The 27,502-nt window shown below is 42.7% G+C and overlaps 1 protein-coding gene across 1 annotated transcript; it reads left to right on the forward strand.

Annotated features, from left to right (window-relative positions):
* The first annotated feature begins 3,192 nt into the window (after positions 1–3,192).
* Positions 3,193–27,130, forward strand: LOC134944662 (acetylcholine receptor subunit alpha-1-A-like). The gene is made up of 9 exons (XM_063933423.1): positions 3,193–3,343; positions 13,844–13,989; positions 16,518–16,562; positions 17,599–17,708; positions 18,936–19,131; positions 19,717–19,954; positions 20,635–20,858; positions 25,400–25,639; positions 26,769–27,130. Exons 1-9 carry the CDS (start codon positions 3,208–3,210, stop codon positions 26,898–26,900), a joined length of 1,467 nt encoding a protein of 488 aa, XP_063789493.1. The 5' UTR covers positions 3,193–3,207; the 3' UTR covers positions 26,901–27,130.
* The last annotated feature ends 372 nt before the right edge of the window (positions 27,131–27,502 follow it).

Raw genomic sequence — 27,502 nt, forward strand, 5'->3', positions numbered from 1 at the left:
ATGACGGACCTGCTGGACACTGTCAGCTCAGCAGCACCGCAGACTGCTACAGTAAGCTACTATAGTAGTATGTATAAAGAAGAAAGAAAAAAAAAACCACGGGTAGGTGGTATACAATTATGGATGGACGAGCGACTGCCGACACAGAGGTAGCTACAGCCGTGGACTACCGTACTGTGTCTGCTGCTAATATAGACTGGATGATAATGAGATGAAATCAATATATATTATATCACACTAGTACTGCAGCCGGACAGGTAGATATATTTATTATGTAATGACTGATGACGGACCTGCTGGACACTGTCAGCTCAGCAGCACCGCAGACTGCTACAGTAAGCTACTATAGTAGTATGTATAAAGAAGAAATAAAAAAAAAAAACCACGGGTAGGTGGTATACAATTATGGATGGACGAGCGACTGCCGACACAGAGGTAGCTACAGCCGTGGACTACCGTACTGTGTCTGCTGCTAATATAGACTGGATGATAATGAGATGAAATCAATATATATTATATCACACTAGTACTGCAGCCGGACAGGTAGATATATTTATTATGTAATGACTGATGACGGACCTGCTGGACACAGTCAGCTCAGCAGCACCGCAGACTGCTACAGTAAGCTACTATAGTAGTATGTATAAAGAAGAAAGAAAAAAAAAACCACGGGTAGGTGGTATACAATTATGGATGGACTGCCGAGTGCCGACACAGAGGTAGCTACAGCCGTGGACTACCGTACTGTGTCTGCTAATAATATAGACTGGATGATAATGAGATGAAATCAATATATATGTATATATAATATCACTAGTACTGCAGCCGGACAGGTATATATATTTATTATGTAATGACTGATGACGGACCTGCTGGACACTGTCAGCTCAGCAGCACCGCAGACTGCTACAGTAAGCTACTATAGTAGTATGTATAAAGAAGAAAGAAAAAAAAAACCACGGGTAGGTGGTATACAATTATGGATGGACTGCCGAGTGCCGACACAGAGGTAGCTACAGCCGTGGACTACCGTACTGTGTCTGCTGATAATATAGACTGGATGATAATGAGATGAAATCAATATATATGTATATATAATATCACTAGTACTGCAGCCGGACAGGTATATATATTTATTATGTAATGACTGATGACGGACCTGCTGGACACTGTCAGCTCAGCAGCACCGCAGACTGCTACAGTAAGCTACTATAGTAGTATGTATAAAGAAGAAAGAAAAAAAAACCACGGGTAGGTGGTATACAATTATGGATGGACTGCCGAGTGCCGACACAGAGGTAGCTACAGCCGTGGACTACCGTACTGTGTCTGCTGATAATATAGACTGGATGATAATGAGATGAAATCAATATATATGTATATATAATATCACTAGTACTGCAGCCGGACAGGTATATATATTTATTATGTAATGACTGATGACGGACCTGCTGGACACTGTCAGCTCAGCAGCACCGCAGACTGCTACAGTAAGCTACTATAGTAGTATGTATAAAGAAGAAAGAAAAAAAAAAACACGGGTAGGTGGTATACAATTATGGATGGACTGCCGAGTGCCGACACAGAGGTAGCTACAGCCGTGGACTAACGTACTGTGTCTGCTGATAATATAGACTGGATGATAATGAGATGAAATCAATATATATGTATATATAATATCACTAGTACTGCAGCCGGACAGGTATATATATTTATTATGTAATGACTGATGACGGACCTGCTGGACACTGTCAGCTCAGCAGCACCGCAGACTGCTACAGTAAGCTACTATAGTAGTATGTATAAAGAAGAAAGAAAGAAAAAAACCACGGGTAGGTGGTATACAATTATGGATGGACTGCCGAGTGCCGACACAGAGGTAGCTACAGCCGTGGACTAACGTACTGTGTCTGCTAATAATATAGACTGGATGATAATGAGATGAAATCAATATATATATATATATATATATATATATAATTATATAATATCACTAGTACTGCAGCCGGACAGGTATATATATTTATTATGTAATGACTGATGACGGACCTGCTGGACACTGTCAGCTCAGCAGCACCGCAGACTGCTACAGTAAGCTACTATAGTAGTATGTATAAAGAAGAAAGAAAGAAAAAAAACACGGGTAGGTGCTAGGTGGTATACAATATTATATATATATTATATACAATTATATATATATATATATATATATTAAACTCATAAACTGGTGGTGATTATTAAACTGGTGGTCAGGTCACTGGTCACACTATCAGCAACTTGCAAGTAGTACTCCTGAGTCCTAAGCAGACAATCACAATATATATTATACTGGTGGTCAGTGTGGTCACAAACAATGGCAGTGTGGCACTCTGGCAGCAAAAGTGTGCACTGTACGTTATATGTACTCCTGAGTCCTGAGTCCTGCTCTCAGACTCTAACTACTCCCCACTGTCAGTGTCTCCCCCACAAGTCAGATAATACAGTCACACTATCTCTATCACTTCAGCAAGTACTAGTAGTAGTAGTACTCCTCCTAATGCTCCCCAAAATTACTACTGTGTCTCTCTCTGTCTCACTCTCTTCTCGAATCTCTATAAACGGAGAGGACGCCAGCCACGTCCTCTCCCTATGAATCTCAATGCACGTGTGAAAATGGCGGCGACGCGCGGCTCCTTATATAGAATCCGAGTCTCGCGATAGAATCCGAGCCTCGCGAGAATCCGACAGCGTGATGATGACGTTCGGGCGCGCTCGGGTTAACCGAGCAAGGCGGGAAGATCCGAGTCGCTCGGACCCGTGTAAAAAAAACTGAAGTTCGGGCGGGTTCGGATTCCGAGGAACCGAACCCGCTCATCTCTAGTTTTTTTTAGAACTGGTGATGCTATCCATAGCAACCAATCAGATTTTATCTATTATCTTCTAGAAGCAGCTAGATAAACATTAAGTATAATCTGATTGGTTGCTATAAGCAACATCACCAGGTCTAAAAAAAACTCCCACCTTAGTAAATTTACCCTATTGAACCATCAGAAATCAAAAGTGTCACCATCTCAGTCACGCTCAAAAAAAAATCTGTATTTGTAAAAGAAATGTTGTCAAAGCTACTCGCACTGTGAGACTTGTTACATACTGTTCAATCATCCATAGCCCCCCAGCTGTCCTGCTGAACAGGTGTAGAGTAACAATAGTCCAGTAATATAATTCCTCATGGTGGAAGGGAAGACCCATCGCCCTCCCCACAGAGCAATAGCTACAGACTGTAGGCAGTCAGGGAGAAAGCTGAGAGGAAAGAAGAGGAAGGAAATGGATTTGACTGTCATAAATGTTATTCTCCTCTTAATAGGTACTGTGCCTCTTATCATTTCCACATCTAAGCGTTTTGTGAGTTGCAGTAAGGTTACTGTTTTATTACTATTCTAAACAAAACTGTTTTGGTTGTTGCATAGTTACACTACACTGTATATTATCCCCTTTCCCCGATTCCTCTTTCTCTGAATACATTTACTCTATTACATAGGTGGTTATACAGTATATATAGTGGTCCCCCAGATGTGTCTATCATATATAATCATTTTCATTTACTGTATGTTTTAGCGATGTCTGTATTATTATCCGTTAATTGTGTGTGATATTCTGCTATAATGAGATGGTGCCCATGTATAATGGTACAGTAGGTAAACACTAATCAAAATGAATCTATTCTATGGTTTTTTTTTACATTTTTATTCCTCTTTCACAACATAGGGGAAAAAATTATATTTTTATTATGATAGTGCCAAAATCATATAGTCAGAATATCACGTGGAAGGTTGCAGTAGTTTTACGTTTTATGCACAAGTTGTATAACCTGAAGCGGGTCTCTAATGAGTAGGTCTGCAATGCTTTCTCAGTGAGGCCAGTGGTTACAATTCCATTAAATACATTCACAAATCATAACTTAGTGACTGAAATATAAAAAAGTTGTTTCAAAACATGCTAATTCTTTTCGACATTCCTGCTTCAAATTATAGTAATATAAACAAAAGAAAAATATATTTAACCATTTATTGGCAGAGGTTTATTGACTTTAACCCCTGAGTTGGCTAAACCAATTGTTCTATTTTTAGATAGTAGGGCATCTCCAGTATTTATCATAGGCAAACAGCCCTCAACCCTGATGATGTTGCAGGATTTAGGACATTCTTCAATGACATCGTCCTGTGATGCTTGCCCGTGCAAAGCGGGTTCCATTGTATAGGTTGATAGTGTCTAGATCAACACCATATGGTAGGCAGGGCTGCAAGAGAAATCCTGGGCCCAGGTACAACAACTTCCTGGGCCCCCCTGCCCCCACTGGAGGGTGTGTGACCGCAACATGCTAATGGTATGGCCACTCCTCTTTGGGGGCATGTCTAGCACACGAGAAGCACTCATTCACAGAAGTATGGTATGCCTCCCCAGTGGCGTCGAGAGAGGGGGGGGGAGAGGGTACAAATTACCTGGGCCCAGGTCTGATAGAGGGGCCCAGTTGGGGCCCAGGTCCACGCCTCCTTTGATTAGGCCATGCCCCCTGAAAAGTACCTGGGCCCATCCAGGCTCTCTACTATCCTGGCTGGGAGGCATGCCATGCTTCTGTGAGTGGATGCTTCTGATGTGCTAGACACGCCCCCAAAGAGGAGTTGCCATGCCCTCAGCATGCTGCGGTCACAACCTCTCCAGTGGTGGCAGGTGGGCCCAGGAAGTTGTTGTACCGGGACCCAGAATTTCTCTTGGCTGCCCTGTGCCTCCCAGCCAGGGCAGTAGAGAGTCTGGCTGGGCCCAGGTACTTTTCAGGAGGCATGGCCTAATCAAAGGAAGCATGGACCTGGGCCCCCTCTGGGCCCCTCTATCAGACCTGGGCCCAGGTAATTTGTACCCTCTCCCCCCTCTCTCGGGGCCACTGATGGTAGGCATGCATTAGGTCTACAAGTACAAAAGGTCAACAGATTCAATAGGTTGACATGACGTTGACCAATGGTCGACACATTTTTTTTTTTTTCATGTTTTCCAACTTTTGCTTTATTTACCATCCACATAGACTACGATTGGGAATAGTAACCTTGCCCAAAGCGTGGCAAGCATAGCGAGCCCACGAGGACACTCGTTTCCACTGATTGAGATTACATATCATGAAACATACAAAACTACACCCAAAAAAACTAAAAATACTTGTTTTGGCAATTTCTGTGTTGACAATTGTCATGTCAACCTTTTGACCCTGTTGAACTTACACATGGTCTACCTTTCACCGGTTGACCTTTTGACCTTATTGGCCTTTTGTACCTGTCGACCTAATGCATGTCGTTCATATGGGGTTGATCTATTGACTGTATGCTAGACCCTGGGCGATCTTCTATAAGACACCCATGCAAAGCATGGAGAAGCCTATTTATTCTAGACATCAATGTTACAAGTATGTACCATCGCTGCCCTCTGATCACTGAAGCCATTCACAGGAAAAATACTTTATTATTAAAATGAAGCATTTTAAAATTATACTTAATGTTTTCTTTTTTTTAACAAAGCATAGAGTATTTTCTTTTTATTGTATCTGAAACATGACCCCGAGTTGGGCTTTCAGTTCCAGGGGCTGAATCTGAGTCAGACGCATCCTCAGCCACTATTGCATCTGACTGGATGTATGCTTACTACATTATGCAGACCCTTCAACATGACCCGCCCCACTAGGTACAAAATGCTCTGTTTCTGGACTTCCCTCTTAATTTATTATTGCCATCACCTATGAAGAAACAGCTTTCTTATCATTTAACTAGTTCAACACAGGTGATGGCAATCATAAATTAAGAGGGAAGTCCAGAAACAGAGCATTTTGCACCTAGTGGGGTGGCTCATGTTGGAGGGTCTGCATTATGGTAATGCCAGAATCTGCCTTTGTATAGTAAGAATAGGTGCGACTGCTCGTGGAAGCATATCCCAACCACAGAGGGCCTGATTCAGCATGGGTTGTAGTTGTGCGAAAAATCGCACAACTACAACCCTTTACACTAACATATGGGGGGAAGCCCAGCACAGGGCACGTCCATCTCGCATGCTGGGTCCTGCCTCCCCCCACTTAAATACGAGCATATCGCTAAACAGCGATGTGCTCGCATGATTAGGGTTGCCCCCTGCCTTCGTGTAGACGGAGGGCCGACATCTTTTGGGTCACAGCCACGCCAGACACGCTTGCATTGTCTGGACCACACACACCCCCAAACGGTATGTTGATGCCCACAAAATGCAGCGTTGACCCCCCTTCAGGACTGCGATCGCATGTGACACGCCTACGAGATAGAGGAGTTGCATTGTCACCACACAGTGACTGCCTAGATGCACCGATTTCATGGACACTCTAGGGCGGTAAGTTTACAGTTAATCTGTATGCACTAGTGATCTCTGCCATAGTGCAGATACCTGATTTGTGGCATGTGCAGTAATGTCACACGCATGTGCTGATAGGAAACTTGCTGGCCTGACAAACAATAAAACTACTGTTACTGCCACCGGTCAGTTTAGCTAGGGAGCGTTACAGCAGTCAGCTGCACCGATGACTTTTCATACACACACAATTACAAACTGGTTGACAAAGATTTTCTAACACTGCAGTGAGCTTTATTTCAGTGTTCTTAATAAATAGATTCATAAATAATGTTTAGCAAATTACATATTCTCTCATTCATACATTTTATGAAAGTAGCCATCGTATAGTATATTTATCAATGCCACAAAGTGTTCCTGGAACTTTTGGTCAAAAAATTACATTTTTATAAAAATGAGACCAAACATCTCATACAGACTGAATGGAGGTTCCTACTGTATAAAGTGCATTTGGGGCCTGTTTCTGAGTCACACGCAGGTCCATTTGTGGTGGATTCTACAAGCTGTACATGTGCTAGGGTTCAGTATGATTTGCAGATGGACGGTATGCCGGCAGTCAGTATACCAACAACGGTATCCCATCCATCAGAATCCCAACAGCCCCACGTTAAGCCCCATAATCCTCACCATTACCCTACCCTAACCCTCCCCAGTGGTGCCTAACCCTAACCTTCCTATCCCTTAACCCTAACCACCCTTCTGACGGGTGTTTGGGTTCTTAGGAATATGTATGTGTGTTTTATTGGGTGTTTTTATTCTCAACATAATTGCTGCCATACTTGTTTAATGATTTATTTATTTACTTTAATTTTCACAAAGGGCCAGATCTGCCTACCGTGTGATATTGTTTATAGGTTATCAGTGGGAAGCCGCCTATATTCTCATCCGAGAGAACCCCGAATCTGCTAATAGCGTTTTTAGGGCCTAATTCAGCATGGATCGCAAAAGAAAAATCTTTCTCTAATGGGCAAAACCATGTGCACTGCAGGTGTGGCAGATATAACATTTGCAGAGAGAGTTAGATTTGGGTGGGTTAAATTGTTTCTGTGCAGGGTAAATACTGGCTGCTTTATTTTTATTTTAATCTTAACTCTCTCTGCACATGTTATATCTGCCCCACCTGCACTGCACATGGTTTTGCCCATTAGAGAAAGATTTTGCTTTTGCTATCCATGCTGAATTAGGCCTTTAGCTCAATAGTGGCTGATCCTGAATCAGCCCCATAGTCAAAGCAGAACCACTGGCTGGCCTGGCCCTGATTAAATATCCTTTGGTGCTGATTCTAAGTCGGATGTTGCTGTAACTGTGTTAGCGTCTTTCTTTGGTCTAAGTGCGGAAGGGCTAGGAAGTGTGCATTGATCTATTGCAGTCACAACCATCAGATGCACCATCGGGACACCAGCCCCATGTTCCGTCAAAGTATGGTTTCCAGTGTATGAGATTAAGAGCCCGAAACTACTCCTGCAACATGCCCGCAACACTTCCATAACATGTCCATGAGAGGGAATATCTTTGTGCATCTGCATAACCACCTCCCCTCACCACCCAGGAATTACCAGTACATTCCATAGTCAGTGTGACTCAATCGGTCCTGCGACACTGGGAGCAGACACCGTGGGACGCTTGCGGCGTGCAAATTTTAAGGGATTTACACGCATGCATGGTCACAAAAAATCGCCAACTTACACGAACATCGACATTGCGTCCAACTCAGGATCAGCCCCATTCTGTGGTTTCATACATAGGCAGATCAGCTGCTAAGAGATCACTGATTCATCTGGTCGCACCTTCCAAACAGCATTGTTCGTTTTTACATAAAATGAACACACACTCTTATAATAACTCTTATAATGTTTATTTATAATTTTGGTAAATGTATTATGTTGCCTTACATTCAGTCTGGGCTTAGGACATATTTAAGTATCAAAATGTAAAAACAATGTTTGACTGGCAGCTGCAGGTGAAAGGAAATCAGTGAGTATTTTTAGCTACATAATTGCATTTTAGAATCCTCAGTGTCACAGGAGATTCCTTCATGCTGTATGTGAGGTAACTGATAAACATCTAACTGCATTATAAATAAACTAGTATTATGGAACCATCATACACCAGGTCGCTAGTTTTCATGCAGGGGCTTTCTTACCCAGATCCCCCATACCCCCTTATCTTCCTGTATCTCATCTCTGCCCCCCCATCTTCCTGTGACGCCATTCTTTCTCCTCGCTCCCTCATCTTCCCTTCCTCTATGCCCTTCTATCTCCATGTCACACCTTTATTCCCCTTACCCCCTCATCGTCTTGTATCTCATCCCTGTCTCGTTTCCTTCCCCATCTCTCAATTCTATATCCCATCTACCTACTCTTTTCTAATCTCTGTCCCTCTCCTCACCCCATCTTCCTTTCTCATCTCTGTCCCCCTCACTTACTGTCTCTCATCCCCCTAATAGCCTTTTCTATCTCATATCTCTGTCCTTCTCATTCCCCTTCCATTTTCTTCTGTCAGCTTCATCCCCACCATGTCTTTCCTCTCTTTCCCCCTTATTCCAATCTCTCTCTCTTTTTCTCTCTTTCACACCTCAGTCACCTAATGTCAGTCTCTCTCATCTCTAACCACAGCCAACCTCCAAATAATATATATCACAGAAGATAAATAAAATAATAAAAAATAAATTGACTTAATCTATCTATGCTAATATTATAAGAATGTTGTGTCTGTCGGTTTTTCCAAGTTGGCCCAAGAACTGCTAAACCAATTTTCATGAAAATTGCATCATTTTGTAGTGGAAACTCCTAGAAATTACCTTCGCTGTGTTTCATCTTGAGCAATAACAAAAACAAACAACGCAGGCGAGGCCGGACCGTTGGAGGGGTGAGATGTCACGCAGCCGCTGTGGCAGGCGGGAGCGACGAGCAACTCCCGGCCAGCCGCAGGAGATGCGCAGGCCGAGAGTTACTCCTCAAATACAAAGGCATGCCTCTGTGCGATGCTTTTGTATTTGTGCGGGGGGGGGGGGGGGGCAGCACTGACATGCGGGGCGGACTAGCCCTGTGCTGGGCGTCCCCCCGCATGTCCGAGTTAACGATCGTAGCTGTGCTAAATTTAGCACAGCTACGATCAACTCGGAATGACCCCCAAAATTCCTTTGGATGCATTCTTCCAGCAATGTGCTCACATAGGCAGAAAATATGTGTAATGCACTAGTACTTGAATTTTCAAGAGAGTACATACAAACTCACCTTATTTGAAGAAGTGGTAGGCATTGAACAAACTCTCACCATTGTCCTACAGTGGTTGCGTGAGCAGCATAGTTGTAGCCTGGAACTCTTGCATGTTTTTCTTATCTTGTAGGGGGTCCAAGGAAAGAGAAGTGCCAACATAGGCGGTAATTCAGACCTGATTACTAGGCTGTGTTTTCTCACAGCCTGCGATCAGGTCCGAACTGCGCATGTGTATGCACCGCAATGTGCAGGTGCGCTGGACCGCAGCAACGGGGATCGATGCATAGTGACGGTATGGTGCGAAAAAGCAATCGCAAGGGGATTGACAGGTAGTGAGCGTTTGTGGGTGGCAACTGACCATTTTTAGGGAGTGTCTGGAAAAACACAGGAGTGTCCAAGCATTGGAAGGGAGGGTGTCTGACGTAAATTCTGGTGCCGGACAGGCTAAAGTGATCGTAGGAGCTAAGTAAGTCCTGGGCTGCGCAGAGACTGCACAAAATAGTTTGTACAGCTCTGCAACACATGCATTCGCACACGTGCACAGCTAAAATACACTCCCCCAGTGGGTGGCGACTATCTGATCGCAGGGCTGCAAAAATCGCTGCACAGAATCAGGTCTGAATTAGGGCCCTCATTCCGAGTTGATCGCTCGTTATTTTTCATCGCATCGCAGTGAAATTTCGCTTAGTGCGCATGCGCAATAGTCGCACTGCGACTGCGCCAAGTAACTTTGCTATGAAGATAGGATTTTTACTCACGGCTTTTTCTTCGCTCCGGCGATCGTAGTGTGATTGACAAGAAATGGGTGTTACTGGGCGGAAACACGGCGTTTTAGGGGCGTGTGGATGAAAACGCTACCGTTTCCGGAAAAAACGCAGGAGTGGCCGGAGAAACGGGGGAGTGTCTGAGCGAACGCTGGGTGTGTTTCTGACGTCAATCCAGGAACGACAAGCACTGAACTGATCGCACAGGCAGAGTAAGTGTGGAGCTACTCTAAAACTGCTAAGTAGTTTGTGATCGCAATAATGCGAATACATCGGTCGCAATTTTAGGATGCTAAGATACACTCCCAGTAGGCGTAGGCTTAGCGTGTGTAACTCTGCTAAATTCGCCTTGCGACCGATCAACTCGGAATGAGGGCCTAGGCCCATAGTGCAGATCAATGTGTCCAATGGTACAGTGTTGTAGAACTTTTGTAGCATACTCACCCTTAATACAAATACAGTATATGTAGTATACTCACACAACCACCGTAGTACAATGGAGAGAGCTTGTCAAATGCCTACTTCTTGAAACAAGAGTTTGTACATACTCTTTTACAAACTCAAGTACTGGTTTGTTACACACTATTATCGCACTTTTGTCATCCACATATTTTCTGGCTATTTTAGCACATTCCAAAACAGAACTCTAAAAATCACAATTCAGGCGCTGTATGTTTTTAAATTGTATAAATTCAATTAGTTTTTATACTGTGAGCTGCAAAAAACCAGTCCAGCTGTGTCTGTGTGCACACAGCTATTTTAATTAGTGATGATGAAGAGCCACAGATCTCCACCTCAGAAATTAAAGCAAACCAAAGAACCAAAAAATGACTGTTTTGCGCTAAAATATTAAATGGTGCATATATGAATGAAAACTCCTGTATAATATATAACCATGTGATTTATTTATTCAATAAAAAATATATATATAAAAAGATTGGGTAACGTTCTGCTTTTACTATATAAAATTCATGTGTGCAAGTCATCAAATACTTTTCCTAATTGCTATAACAATGGAAAACACCTGATATATATTACCACATGTAGTATGAATACTTATGCACACTCTAGATCAGGCATTCCCAACTGCGGTCCTCAAGGCACACCAACAGTGCAGGTTTTAGTGATATCTAGGCTTGAACACAGGTGACTTAATTAGTACCTCAGTTATTTTGATTTAACCATCTGTGCTGAAGCTGGGATATTACAAAAACCTGCACTGTTGGTGTGCCTTGAGGACCGTGGTTGGGAATGCCTGCTCTAGATGGTATCCAATCTTAAGTATACATCTTTCATAAAAAAAAGTGCAATTTAACTTTAAAATGTTATCCACATAGATATTGTAGAAACAACTGTGTTTAAAGATGCTGTCCCAAATTGTGGTTACCACTCATATGCTGTATGCACACAGCGTATTGTTCCATGATATATATGTTTCTTAAAATGGTATGAAAACTTTTGCACACTCGTATGCTTTTCAGTTTTAAGGTGCAGTCTCTTGTATATACAAGCAGTGGCACTATGTATGGTGTCCCACGTTATGTGCAAACGATCCTGAGAGCACTTGTCCCGTAATGTGATTGCTGCTTATGTACCGGGTATGGCAGCTTACCACTGCAGCCCAACTGGCTGTTTTGCGGGATCTTGCGCTGCGCTCAGCAGTGTGTGGTGCTGTCTCTCACCCGTCTACGTCCACTCAACAGAGCACGGGAAGCTGGAGCCGCTTGTATACGGACGGCTGTGCAGATCTGACTCTCCCCATCAGCTGGTTGGCCGCGTCCTCGTTGCAGAAGACCCAGACGGCGGTTTCTGATTTAAGGAGTCCCGTTTGGCCGTCCTTGGTTCCCAGCATAGAGTCAGATCTGCACAGCCGTCCGTATACAAGCGGCTCCAGCTTCCCGTGCTCTGTTGAGCGGATTTAGACGGGTGAGAGACAGCACCACACACCGTTAAGCGCAGCCAAGATCCCGCAAAACAGCCAGTTGGGCTGCAGTGGTAAGCTGCCATACACGGTACATAAGCAGCAATCACATTACGGGACAAGTGCTCTCAGGATCGTTTGCACATAACGTGGGACACCATACATTGTGCACTGCTTGTATATACAAGAGACTGCACCTTAAAACTGAAAAGCATACGAGTGTGCAAAAGTTTTCATACCATTTTAAGAAACATATATATCATGGAACAATAAGCTGTGTGCATACAGCATATGAGTGGTAACCACAATTTGGGACAGCATCTTTAAACACAGTTGTTTCTACAATATCTATGTGGATAACATTTTAAAGTTAAATTGCACTTTTTTATGAAAGATGTATACTTAAGATTGGATACTATCTAGAGTGTGCATAAGTATTCATACTACATGTGGTAATATATATCAGGTGTTTTCCATTGTTATAGCAATTAGGAAAAGTATTTGATGATTTGTACACATTCATTCTATATAGTAAAAGCAGAACGTTACCCAATATTTTTATATATATTTTTTTTATTGAATAAATAAATCAGATGGTTATATATTATACAGGAGTTTTCATTCATATATGCACCATTTAGTATTTTAGCGCAAAACAGTAATTTTTTGGTTCTTTTATTTTAGCACATTACTGGAATAATGTATTAGAAGGAATATCGACACTCTGATCAAAGACAGTTCTGGAACCGCCCCCACCTCTCCATATACTACTCATGAGGGGCCATGTTGAAAGGCTCCTGCTGTTCCTGGTTGCGTATATTTGTCTTCAATATCTGCTCCCCAAAGGAACCTGGCACAAGTCATCCACACCTGAATTACTGTACACCAAATACTGCTAGTTGTTACTTCATTTCACGTATAGATACTATGAGAAATTAATGGATTGCGGCAGTTCCAGAGATTATAGTCAAACTTGCCTACCTGACCCTCTCCATGAGGGAGAAAATGCTCTGTTACTGGACTTTCCTGGTAATGTATGATTGCCATCACCTGTGGTGAGCTAGTTAATTGATAAGAAAGGTATTTTAACCCAAGGTGATGGTAATCATACGTTACCAGGAAAGTCCAGGAACAGAGCATTTTCTCCCTCATGGAGAGGGTCAGGTAGGCAAGTATGATTATAGTGTGCAAATCAAGAACTTGGAGGACCCCCTAAGAACTGGATACTGTCACTGTGATCTTTGCAGCTGCCACATTGTGAGCCTGATTCTTGTTTATATACAGTATGTAAGTACTTTTTATGCTATGGGATAAGTGCATGAGAATTTTTGTTACTATGAATGAGTTTTCTCAATTAAACAAAGTACATTATAACTAAATTCAATACACATGTCATGAAAGGATGGTAGAACACCAAAATGCATTGAACCACGTGTGAGATACTTAGATGCATTGGATCAACAGGAAAGACAATCATTTTTAAATGTTGGTAATTTTTTACAACCATTCAGTGAAACGTCCCTTTTTTCTGTGCCTCTCCGCAGCTGGAACTGTCTTCTCCTCTGAAGATGAAAGTCGTCTCATTAAAGACCTGTTTTCAAATTACAACAAAGTTGTTCGTCCAGTTATTAAATTTAAAGATGTCGTTGTGGTAACAGTTGGTCTCCAGTTAATTCAGCTGATTGATGTGGTATGAGAATAATCATAAATTATTACAATAATCATCTCCTAGTAATGAGTAGTTGGAGCCAGCTAAGCTTATGTAGCTCTCAAGATGTTATCAAAGTAACAATCCACAAATTCTTAGCGTGAATGGGTTTCTTAGCAATGTGCTAGTTAGGACAAGTTTAAATCACTTTCATGAGTGTATATGACTAACCCACTCCCTCCTTCACCCATTCCAATCCAGTTTTAAAACTTCGTTCAACCAAAATTGGCAGTCACCAAATCTAAGGATCGCTTCACTATACTGACCCTTCTCGACCTTATAAGCTACATTTGACACAATAGACCACCCCTTCCTTTTCATACAAATCCTCTGCTATATTAGCCTCTGTGACAAAACACTTGAATGGTTCACTCCTTAAGATGGGCATACACTACACAATTATCTGCCAGATCTAGCTGGTTGGAATGAAAATCTGGTAATGGATGAGAGCAAATGACAATCAACCATATGCTCCAAAACATTGGAAAACAGACAAAGTGTGGTTTATGCAAATTTATAAAATAACTGATTTAGCCAATTTGCTTGAACGACAGGTTTTGTCCATTTTACAGTGCTTGGGAACAAATGGTTGATTGTTATTTGCTCTCATCCATTACCAGATTTTCATTCCAACTAGCCAGATCTGTCAGATTATCTGACAGATAATTGTATAGTGTATGCCCAGCTTTACTTGTTTAAAACACTTCTCACTTATATCCACACCTCCCACCACCTCCTCTACACTGCCCCTTCCCATCAGCGGCAATACAGTATCCTTGGCCCCCTTCTCTTCTACCACCATAACTCTTCCTCTGTAAGCTTATCAGCTACCCTGGCCTCCAATTTTACTGTACACCCATGACACCCAAATATGCCTCTCTTCTCCCAGCCTCTCCTGTGTCAGCTACTGTCTCCTGCATCACCCAGCCTCTCCTGTGTCACCTACTGTCTCCTGTGTCACCCAGCCTCTCCCGTGTCACCTACTGTCTCCTGTGTCACCCAGCCTCTTCTGTGTCACCTACTTTCTCCTGTGTCACCCAGCCTCTCCTGTGTCACCTAATGTCTCCTGTGTCACCTACTGTCTCCTGTGTCACCCAGCCTCTCCTGTGTCACCTACTGTCTCCTGTGTCACCCACTGTCTCCCAGCCTCTCCTGTGTCACCTACTGTCTCCTGTGTCACCCAGCCTCTCCCGTGTCACCTACTGTCTCCTGTGTCACCCAGCCTCTTCTGTGTCGCCTACTTTCTCCTGTGTCACCCAGCCTCTCCTGTGTCACCCAGCTTCTCCTGTGTCACCCAGCTTCTCCTGTGTCACCTACTGTCTCCAGTGTCACCTACTGTCTCCTGTGTCACCTACTGTCTCCAGTGTCACCTACTGTCTCCTGTGTCACCTACTGTCTCCTGTGTCACCCAGCCTCTCCTGTGTCACCTACTGTCTCCTGTGTCACCCAGCCTCTCCTGTGTCACCTACTGTCTCCTGTGTCACCCAGCCTCTACTGTGTCACCTACTGTCTGTTGGCAATTTCCTTTTGGAGGGCCCAATGCTTTCTAAGATTCATGGTTCACTTGACCTCTTCATTGACAATAGCTCCCTCTTCTCTGTTCCTCATGTCTGCCGTCTGGGTGTTACAGTATACTTAATTCTGCTCTTTTGAACTATCACAATATTATGTTCCTCTTACAATACTGCCATTTCTATCTCCATAATACAGTATTTCTTGGATCTGTCCCTTTCCCACCTTGAGTCTTCCAGTCAAAACCTCCTTTCAGGAGGGGTGGTGCACGTAATGTGCAAAGCCGATCGCCCCTTAAACCCAGATGCAATTCTGGGGAATAAAGGAAGATTACACACTAATAGACTATTACAGTAAATGAAAACATGCTCATTAGAGCTTTTTTTTTCTTTTTTTGCAGCTGGATGGCATCTTGAAGGAAGCAGACTAAAACCCTCATTTGTGCCTTTATTACTTCAGTCTATCCTTAACTCTGCTATCTTCCTCCTCTTTTCTGCTCTTACCTATCCAACTCTGTATAATAAAAACATACTGTATTTAGGGGGTTATTCAGCATGCTGGGAGCCGCCCAGCACAGGGCAAGGCTGCCCAGCTTTTGTAGTGCCGCCCTGCGATGTAATCACATATCAAATGCAATCGCATTGCAAAATCTGGAAATACAGGTAGTCCCCTGCATAGGCAGCCAGGCTGCATATGCAGACGCCCCGGCGCCATATTTCCTGATGCAGGAATCACAGGCAACGTCATCCGGGCCCCCAAAAATGGCCATGACACGCCTGCGTTTCCCAGACCTGCCGGCATGTGATCGCATTGTGATAGGTCACACGTGTGCGATGCGATCGCAGTGCATGCACATTCAGATTATAATCGTCCGATCTGCAAATGCGCAAATTTGCGATCCATGCTGATTAACCCCCTTAGAGTGGGTCACTGGTGCAGTGTTAGTATTTAACTGAAAACTGTCTTAAATTGTATTGTGTTCTTTCTTATTTCTCAAGGATGAAGTCAATCAAATTGTAACAACCAATGTTCGCCTCAAACAGGTTTGTAGCTTTATTTTTTTTACCCAAAATTTGGTACAGTACAGTAGCTCACTATACAATACATACAGTAGAACACAATATAATAATTTTTTCCATTATATGACAAACCCCAAATTGTCTAAATCCATAAATAGAGCATGATAGCAAAATTGTAAGTCCTGATTTTCATTCGCAATTTTATTGATAGCTAAAGCCGATTGTTATAAAGCACATTCTAATTCTCAAATACAATGCCATTACCAAAAAAAAGAAAAGAAAAAGAAAAGAAATTCAAATAGTAAAACATATCAGCTTTCTTCATTCTTTCTTATGTTAAAAGGACATATGAGGATCCATTAAACTATACAAATGCATGGGTAGCAGTTGATTTACCGACGGACACAATACCAATGGTCATAACCCCGACAGCCATTGACCGACAGTCAAAATACTGACACAGTCAAAATACTGACATTCATTATATCGCCCTGTTCAAAATGCCGAATTAGTCAGAATACCGACATTTGAAATGCCGACATTTCAAAATGCATTTTTAAGGAATTTTTGTCCAAAAACAGACTTGTTCATACTTTACCATCCCAGTCTGAGTTGCACACAAAAGTGCATGCAGCAGTGCCCACTGGCATTCGCTGACGTGCACGTTTATGCAAGTGGCCTTTAAACTCCTTCCATACATCGGTGCGACCGACTGTGCACCGCCCATTTTTAGTGTCTCTGTATGCTGTAACACCGTTTGACCGTGTCCCATACTTTCCATGAACCTGCTGATCTAATTGGGTCAGCTGACGCTATAGTAGGGGAACACACAGCATTGGGTCAACCAGCCCCAAACTGATCAACCAAGTCTCCACTCTCTCCTTACCCTGGGCCTTTGTTCTGGACACCCCCACTCTGCTGATTAGAATCAGCCCGACATTTGTAGTAGGCAACAATGAAGTGTTAAGATCAAATTACTAGGCATAGTAAATTTGTTTCAGTACATAGTTTTCCAGAACCTACTAATCTAATGGTATTTTCATTTTTGTTTACATTTTAGCAATGGGTTGATGTTAAGCTAAAATGGGACCCCAAATTGTATGGTGGGATAGAAAAAGTTCGAATCCTTTCTGGTGATATTTGGCGCCCGGATATAGTCCTGTACAACAAGTAAGATGCTTCATTCCTGTTGCATGATAACACTAGAAGCACTGATTCTATAGAATAACTGTTTCTTATAGGAGTGGACAGGATGGTCAAGGAGTAGTGGCAGGAGTGTCAATATCTCTGGCAGCAGCAAACATCAAAGACTTACAATGCAGTGGCTGCTGTATAAAAAATGTGTCCCACACAGTCAGAACATCTTTCCTAATTATAAAATACAACATAAAACACTTTTGATTGACTTATATGTCACCTACAGATGAACAGGGAAGCATTCATTGTGCTCAAATCAATACCTGACATCCAGTCTCTGAGCTGCATCGGACTTCTGGCCCTTACAGCCACTGGCGTAACTGTCAAGGGTGCAGGGGGTGCAGCTGCTATGGGGCCCGGGCTGCTTCGAGGGCCCGCTGCTCCCCTTGCACACCCAAGGACCATATATCCCATTCACCCCTCCCCTCTAAGAACAGCCACCGCTGGTATAACTAATCCCGTTCTCCCAAGGCAGTGCAGCCGCATGGAGAGTGCAGCAAGGGGGGTGGGCGCTACCTGGTTGGCTCCGAGTCCCGCAATTTGCGTTTATTTAGGGGCGGGGCCTAATGTCAGGAATGCCCGTCCCCAGCAGAGACCTCTGAAGAAGTCAGGCAGTGCTCTCTCTCTCTCTCTCTCTCTCCCCTCTCTCTTTCTTTTTCCATGATAGTCTCTCCATAACCACACTCTCTCTCTCCCTCACTCTGTTCCTGACACACTCCCACTCTCTCTCCCTGACACTGTCTCTCTCTCTTTCTCTGACACTGTCTCTCTCTCTCTCCCTGACACTATCTCTCTCTCTCCAATACTGCCTCTCTCGCTTTCTCTCTCCCTCACACTGTCTTTCTCTGTCTCCCTGACACTGACTCTCTCTCCCTGACACCGTCTCTCTCTCCCTGACATACTCTCTTTCTCTCTCTCTGATACCGACTCTTATATAGGGGGTCTGACATTATTTTTAAGCAGCACCTACTTCTTCCAGGTTCAGTCATATATTTTATCATTTTTAGAGGGGACAGATGATTATCAGAAGAGCAGTGTTTCCCAAGCTCTGGGAAACACTGCTCTACTGGCTATGGAGACTGGCTGTCTCCTTTTTACAGCTGCTTTGGAAAACCACCATAGTAGCGCCTGTTTTATATATATATCTTGGTAGAGCTATATATAATCCATACATTTTGGAAATTGTTCCTTGTTTTATAGTGCAGATGGTGACTTTGCAATCGTCCAAGAGACTAAAGCACTTCTGGATTACACAGGAAAAATTGTGTGGACTCCACCAGCCATTTTCAAAAGTTACTGTGAAATGATTGTCACACATTTTCCATTTGACCAGCAGAACTGTAGTATGAAGCTTGGTACATGGAGCTATGATGGATCCTTAGTCGTTATAAATCCGGTAATTATTAAAAAGCAATACTGTATGTGACCTGAGACTTTCAGCCAATGGCGTCACTCACTTGGAGCACACCCGATGCGGCTGCGGGCGCAAAGGGGGTGTGGCTTCTTGGGATGGTGGTGGGGTTTTGCAGGAGGGGTAGGGCTAAGCGTCTGACCCCTGTTTTCGCCACTCTGGGGTCCGGGAGATGCGGCCTGCACCCGGAGACTGGTGTTCTACAGGGTGACAGGAGCTCGGTTGCTGCATGTAATGTAACGTATTGTGCAGCACCGGGCTCCTGTCACTGAGCAGGAGCCGACACTTTGGTGTCACTCCTCAGTGGGTGACACTGGGTGCGGGCCACACACCCCTTGTGATGCCACTGCTTTCAGCCACTATCCCTGCCAACCTTCATAGCAGCAGTTTTCTCCCTGAGTGTTGCAAGTAGGGCACAAGTGTGCCACGATGTAGCCGGGTCCACAGTGTTTTTCCCCAGCCCACCTAAGCTCTCACCTCTGATCTGTATTCCTTTCCTTTGTATTTTTGACTTTACAATTTAAAAGTTTCTAATTATTATTTAAACTGTATTCAAAACAACTCTTCTAGGAGAGTGACCGTCCTGACATGAGCAGCTTCATGGAGAGCGGAGAATGGCTAATAAAGGATTATCAATGTTGGAAGCACTGCGTCATTTATGACTGCTGCCCTGATAAACCATACCTGGACATCACCTTCCATTTCCTTATGCAGCGTCTTCCTCTATACTTCATTGTCAACGTCATCATCCCCTGTCTTCTCTTCTCCTTTCTGACTGGCCTAGTATTCTATCTTCCCACAGATTCATGTACGTTATTTATATATAAAAATCAGGACATGTCTAATTTAAAAGCTCTTTCCCCATTGATGGATTTGGCAGTGTATTCTGATTTTAATTTGAAGTCAATGTGGATTGTCCTGTGGAAATTGGGACTATTTACATGGTTACATGTACATGGTTTAGTCTTGTAAATGTCATTGGCTATGCCCCGTGTGGCATGTTTTGGCACGCACAGTACCGATAATACATTTTTTCTACTTGCACCACTGCATATAATATTATTGTACTGCAATGCTGGAAAGTGTTCAAGGATTGAGCAGATCCTAGTGATTGGATGGCCATGGATCAACAATGCAGCAAACCTATGGAATGGCTGCAATATGTGAGGGCTTCTTAAAAGACAAAAACATTATATGGGCCAGTAATCTGTAGTGCACATCTGATAACTGCATATACCCTCCAACTGTACCTTTTTGACAGGTACAGTGCCTTTTTTATGGTCTGTACCTGCCAAAAAGGGCTTTGTACCGATTTTTGACTCTCCAAATTAACACTGAAAGTATAATAAAGTGGGTGTGGCCACACCCCTTTACCCATGGCCACGCCCCCTTTCCTAATTTGTACCGGTTTTCATGTGTAAAATGTTGGAGGGTATGTAACTGTTGTCTTTAATTCAGTCTTAAATAACTTTTTCTTCTCGTCTAAAGGTGAGAAAATAACTCTGAGCGTTTCTGTCCTGCTGTCCCTGACTGTGTTTCTTCTGGTTATTGTTGAATTGATCCCTTCAACATCAAGTGCCGTGCCGCTGATTGGAAAGTACATGTTATTTACAATGATGTTTGTCATAGCTTCCATTGTTATCACAGTCATTGTAATCAACACTCATTTCCGTTCTCCGAGTACTCACATCATGCCTCAGTGGGTGAGAAAGGTGAGTTACATTATTCTGTAAAGCAGCAATAGTAGGTCCAGGGAGACTGCTGGAGCTGAGTACAGCAGCTTCCTGCAAGGAGGGAGCAATCTCACTTATTGTGCACCCTCCCTAGATCTGACCCTGTCCCCCACCCCACCCCCATGCTAGTTGGTGCTGCTTTGCAGCGCTTAAACAAGTGGTTTCTAAAGATCTTTTGTTAAAGGAGATGTGGCCACACCTCCACAATTAGGCCATGCCCCTTTCATTACTGAGGCCCGGGAAAATGTGTATTGCCCTGCTTGTACCTTCACAGATGCTACTACCTTGGCCCGCAAATGTATATGCTTATGCACTTAATTGTATTGACAGAACCGATGGTGTTGATAGGTGTCAGCAGTGTGCAGTGGAGGTCATTCCACACGGCAGATAACTGAACCAGGGTAACACAGGGTTAATGCAGGCATTTACATACAGTAGTAAGGAATAGATCCAACCAGGACCTTACAGGGTTAATGCAGTTGGTGTGAGCAGATGGCGTAGCACACACCTTTATACACAGTATAGTCAGTAGTGGCAGTGGCCTCTAACAGTAATTGGTGGTGACACAGTGGGGTTTGTACTGCCTCCGTTGTGTAGCACAGTCTCTGGTATATACTGTAGCACAGTCTCTAGTACAGCAAGATGCTCAGGGGCACGACCTCTTCCTATGGAGGACAGACAGAGAAGAAGCGTGGAAACGACATGCATGCACCGTAGCGCACTTGGGATCCGGGTCGGAGGTCGCTGCCATAGAATGACTCTTGCAGTGGCCAGAATGTGACAGAAGGGAGACAGTACTAAGCACTCCCCTTCCAACAAATCACAGTTCTAGTACATGTTGTAATGTATATTTATTTATTATTTATTTATTAGCAGTTTCTTATATAGCACAGCGTATTCCGTTGCGCTTTACAATTAGAACAACAGTTATAGAACAAAACTGGGCAAAGACAGACAGACAGACAGAGGTAGGAAGGCCCTGCTTGCAAGCTTACAATCTATAGGGAAATAGGCATTGATACACAAGGATAGATGCTACCTGTTACATAATGGTTCCCCAGATTGCTAGGTTCTTAATGGGTTATATGATATGATCACCCAGCAATGTTGGAAGACAAAATGTGAGGTTATGTGGACTGTACAGAGGGGATGTAACTGGATAGGGAAGCATTGAAGGTTATGTGTGTGGGTCTGAAATTTGGTAGGCTTGTCTGAAGAGATGAGTTTTCAGGGAACGTTTAAAGGTTTGGAAACTAGAGGAGAGTCTTATTGTGCGTGGGAGTGCATTCCACAGAGTGGGTGAAGCCCGGGTAAAGTCCTGTAATTTGAGTGGGAACAGGTAATACAGTACATGTGGATGAGAGACGCAGATCTTGTGCAGAGTGGAGAGGTCTGGTAGGGAGATATTTTGAGATGAGTGAGGAGCTGTATGATGGTGCAGTTTGGTTAATAGCCTTGTATGTAAGTAAAAGTATTTTATATTTGACACGGTAGAATACCGGTAACCAATGGAGGGACTGACAGAGCGGATCAGCAGATGAAGAACGTCTGGCGAGGAAGATTAGCCTCGCAGCTGCATTTAAAATGGCTTGAAGTGGTGAGAGCCTATGTTTGGGAAGACCAGTAAGGAGACTATTACAATAATCAATGCGGGAGATGATGAGTGCATGGATTAGAGTTTTTGCAGTGTCTAGTGTAAGATAAGGGCGTATTTTGGATATGTTTTTAAGGTGCATGTAACATGATTTAGAGACAGATTGAATGTGTGGAACAAAGGACAGTTCAGAGTCAAGGGTGACACCTAGGCAACGAGCTTGTGGGGTAGGGTGGATAGTTGCATTGTCAACAGTTATGGAGATATCAGGTTGGTAACTACTCTTAGCTGGTGGGAAAATAATTAATTCTGTTTTGGAAATGTTGAGTTTGAGGTGGTGAGATGACATCCAAGATGAAATGGCAGACAGGCATCCAGTGACACGAGCCAATACAGATGGTGACAAATCTGGGGAGGATAGGTAGATTTGAGTATCATCAGCATACAAATGATACTGAAATCCGAAGGAGCTGATTAGTTTACCAAAAGAGGAGGTATAGATTGAGAAAAGCAGAGGACCTAAGACTGAGCCTTGCGGTACTCCAACTGATAGAGGTAGAGAAGAGGAGGTAGAATCAGAGAAGTGAACACTGAAAGAGCGATTAGATAGGTAGGATGAGAACCAAGTAAGGGCTGTGTCCTGAAGATCTAGGGATTGTAGTGTTTGTATGAGAAGAGAGTGGTCAACAGTGTCAAAAGCAGCAGAGAGATCTAGAAGAATAAGTAGTGTGTAATGGCCTTTTGATCTAGCAGTGACTAGATCATTCACTACTTTGGTCAGTGCCGTCTCTGTGGAGTGTTGGGCACGAAAGCCTGACTGAAGTGGGTCCAATAAGTTGTGGGAGTTAATAAAGTGTGTAAGGCGAGTGTATGCAAGTCTCTCAAGTAGCTTGGAGGGACTGGGTAGCTGAGAAATGGGACGGTAGTTAGAGAGTGTGTTTGGGTCAGAGTTGTGTTTTTTTAGAATGGGAGTAATGACTGCATGTTTAAACAGAGAGGGAAAGATACCAGTAGAGAGAGAGAGATTACAGATTTTAGTTAAGGTTGGGATAAGCACAGGAGACAAGGTTTTACTGACCTGTGAGGGTATAGGATCAAGAGGAGAGGTAGTGGAGTAGGAGGATGAAAAGAGTGTTGATACTTCATCTTCACTTGTGGGATCAAATTAAGAGAAAGTGCCAGAGGGTTCAGGTAGGGAATTGAGCAGGTCACTGGCTGAGTTAGAGCATACCATTTCATCTCGGATTTTATCAATCTTATCCTAGGAAGCAAGTTCTTGCGCACGGATAGTAGCTAGTGGGGGAGGTGAGGGAGGGTAAAGAAGTGATTTAAATGTATTAAAAAGTCACTTGGGGTTGGTGGCATGATAAGAGATGAGAGATTAGAAATATGTTTGTTTGGCAATGTCCAGGGACTGACGATAGGAGTGGTAGGTAGTCTTATATGTGAGAAAGTCACTTGGATTCTGAGATTTCCGCCACTGATGTTCTACTTTACGTGACAGTTTTTGTAGGTGTCTTGTTGATTTAGAGTGCCATGATTTGGTATCTAAGCCTACGTGAGTGTGATGGGTAGCTGGAGCCACTTCATCAAGGGCACTCTCTAGGGTCTGGTGCAGGTGAGATACAACAGTGTCAGGTGTGGTAAATGTAGAGATTGGTGAGAGCAGTTGTTGCAGAGAAGTGGAAAGTTGTTGAAAATGTATATTGTTAGTATTTCTGCGGGTTAGAGGAGGCGTGCTTGGCTTTAGTGTCCTAGAATTTAAAGTAATAGAAGAGATTGTGAAGGTGATCAGGTTGTGATCAGAGAGAGGGAAAGGAGTGTTAATGAATTTGGAAACTGAGCAGAGCCTGGTGAACACAAGATAAAGGCAGTGGCCCTCCTGGTGAGTAGAGGAGTCAGACCATTGGGTTAGGCCAAGATAGGAGGTTAGAGAGAGGAGTTTGAATGCATGAACAGATTGTGGACTGTCAAGAGCTATATTGAAATCGCCCATAATGATGGTGGAGATGTCATAGGATAAGAAGTGTGGGAGCCAGGCAGAAAAATCTTCTAGAAATTGTTGTTTGAGTTGCCCAGGAGGGCGATAGATAGCTGCAACATGCAGAGAGAAGGGGGTGAAAATCCTGATAGAGTGAACTTCAAATGATGTGAATGCGAGTGATGGAACCTGAGGTAGAACAGTGTATGTGAAAAACTGTGGCAGTAAGATTCCAACCCCACCACCTTTACTATTATTAGGCCTAGATGTGTGTGAGAACTGGAAACCACCGTGTGACAGTGCTGCAGGGGAGGCAGTGTCTGATTGTGTGAGCCATGTTTCTGTTATAGCCAGCTGATTAAAGTTGTGAGATATGAAGAGGTCATAGATGGATGTTAATTTGTTACAAACAGAGCGTGCATTCAATAAGGCACATTTTAGTGACTTGGAGGGGGATGGGAGACACGTGATATTTATGAGGTTAGATGGATTTCTTTGTTGTTTTGAGACAGCAGAGTGTGAGAGGGTATACATACATTAAGTTGGTAACATCTACCTGATATCATCAGGACTACAAATCCATGTTTTGCTTTCTGGTAGCAAGTATTTTAGGAAGGTGGCGTTCAAATAAAATTATATAGGTACAGCACTTTAAATGTTCCCTATGTCACATGTTGCAGACTTCCTGTGACTTGCAATAAAGGTTAAACATCAATACACAAGTACAGCTAAGGCATTATGTTTCCTTTCATATTCTAACCTCTACAAGTAACTAGGAACAAAGATGTTTCCTTTAATTTTTCAAGCTGATTGGTTGCAATTGGGTAGCGCTCTCTTTTATACACTGCTACTTGTGGAAGGTCTGCCATATACATCTGCACTTTTAGAATTAATTAATCATCATCAGTACATTCAATAAATTCTGCCATTTCTTTCTTTAATCAGATTTTTATTGAGACCATCCCAAACATGATGTTCTTCTCCACAATGAAACGTCCATCACAAGAAAAAAAAGGAAAGAAGATTTTTACAGAAGACATGGACATATCTGATATCTCAGGAAAACTGGGACCTGCTGCTGTGACTTATCAGTCTCCAATCTTAAAGAACCCTGATGTCAAGAGTGCTATAGAAGGAGTCAAGTATATTGCAGAGTCCATGAATTCAGACCAGGAATCAAATAAGGTAAATTATTGGTTGTATTGATTAAACGGGATCAGTACGAAATCCCGTTGGACGGGATCCCGGCGGTCGAAATACCGACGCCGGAATCCCGACCACACAATCCCGACAGGGGTGGCGAGCGGAACGCAGCCCCTTGCGGGCTCGCTTCGCTCGCCACGCTCGGCACACTATTATATTCTCCCTCTATGGGTGTCGTGGACACCCACGGAACGAGAATATGTTGGGATTGTGCCGGTCGGGATTCCGGCGTCGGTATTTCGACCGCCGGGATTCCGTACGGCGGGATCTTGACCGCCTCCCGATTAAACATCTCCACTTGCTTTTCTGCACTATACAACTGGATTTATCAAAGCTTGAAGAGAGATCAAGTGGAGAGAAATAAAGTACCAACCAATCAGCTCCTTTCTTTTTTTCACGCACAGCCTGTAAAATGACAGTTAGAAACTGATTGGCTTGTACTTTATCTCTCTCCAATCTTTGATACATTTTTCTCCGATAGTTTTTATTTTGTTCCAATCTGGTGATCTCATCCATAAAACCCACCCCTGTTTCCCTCTATGCTGCTACCATTTGCATGTTTCTGTGTTGATGCTATTATTATTATTATTATTATTATTATTATTATTTTATTTATTTTGTTGTTATTTTTATGTTAGTATTATTTTTATTAGTTATTATTATTATTATTATTATTATTAATTTATTTATTTACATAGCAATTTTGCGGTCAAATGGAAAACTGAATTGGTGCCATTGTCATCCATTGTACAAACCACTGTACTGTACATATTTGTGTGCAGTATGATTTGTAAGATGCTTTAAAGTTTAGCATCAGGAAAATTTGCATTATTGAAATTAATTCTATTTTGCTCTTCCAAAACTTATTAACTGCCATGGCAGGTGTCTCATGTGACCTCATTTTCTATATATTTTGTATTGTAATAAAATAAAATTAATATCTGAGGAACTAATGTAAATAAAATATTGTCAGATAGTAATATACTTTCAGCTATACAGTATGTGCAATTTTCTTTTACACTTCTCACTTCCTTGCCATGAAAGTAGCTTTTCTGTTCTTACTATGCAGATTATTATATTAAGCATAATATATGTGTGATTTGTTTTGCAGGCATCAGAAGAATGGAAGTTTTCTGCCATGGTCTTAGATCACATCCTGCTCGCAGTGTTTATGATAGTTTGTATAATTGGAACCACAGCTGTGTTTGCCGGACGCCTCATTGAGTTACATATGCAGGGCTGAGTTGGAAGGGGCATTTGCAGCACAGAGCAGTAATGCTCTGCATTTAGATGAAGACCGACTGTTTTCTAAGATGTTCTTTAGACAAGTGACAGTTTTATTGTTTAAGCAGTAAATACATTATCCAGTCTCTTGTAAATAACATATAATCACTGCATTTGGAGGCCAATTGTAATTCAGTAAATATTTTGCTTTTGAAACTCATAAAAAAATAAATACTACAGGTAATATAACAGGTGTATGTATTTATTCATTTGCACAGTCCAGAAACTTATTCTGATAATCATTTTCTCTGCTCCAATTTCAGATTTTAATATGTTACACAATTCTCCATTTAAGTTGTGCTATATAAATAAACAAATAAATGGTGAGGTTGATGATGATGATGATGATGATGATAATAATAATAATAATAATATACAAGTACACATTGGATAATCATTTATTTCTGTCTCTTATTAAACCATCTTTATGTTCAATTTGCAGCAAATTTTTTTCCCCTCCACAGCGCAGGTCTTTTCTTGCACCTGCAGGGTTTTTCCTATTCAGTAGGCTACAAGAAATTCAGCAGTGGTAGTTTAAATAGGATTTAACGCAGCTCCTTT

Source organism: Pseudophryne corroboree, chromosome 7 (assembly GCF_028390025.1).
Source record: "Pseudophryne corroboree isolate aPseCor3 chromosome 7, aPseCor3.hap2, whole genome shotgun sequence".
Lineage (NCBI taxonomy): Eukaryota > Metazoa > Chordata > Amphibia > Anura > Myobatrachidae > Pseudophryne > Pseudophryne corroboree.

Coding starts and splice junctions, on each gene's coding strand:
- LOC134944662 (XM_063933423.1), top strand. CDS start 3,208: ATGGTGGAAGGGAAGACCCATCGCCCTCCCCACAGAGCAATAGCTACA. Junction 19,132..19,716: donor CCTTAGTCGTTATAAATCCG/GTAATTATTAAA, acceptor CAACTCTTCTAG/GAGAGTGACCGTCCTGACAT. Junction 20,859..25,399: donor TGCCTCAGTGGGTGAGAAAG/GTGAGTTACATT, acceptor TTCTTTAATCAG/ATTTTTATTGAGACCATCCC.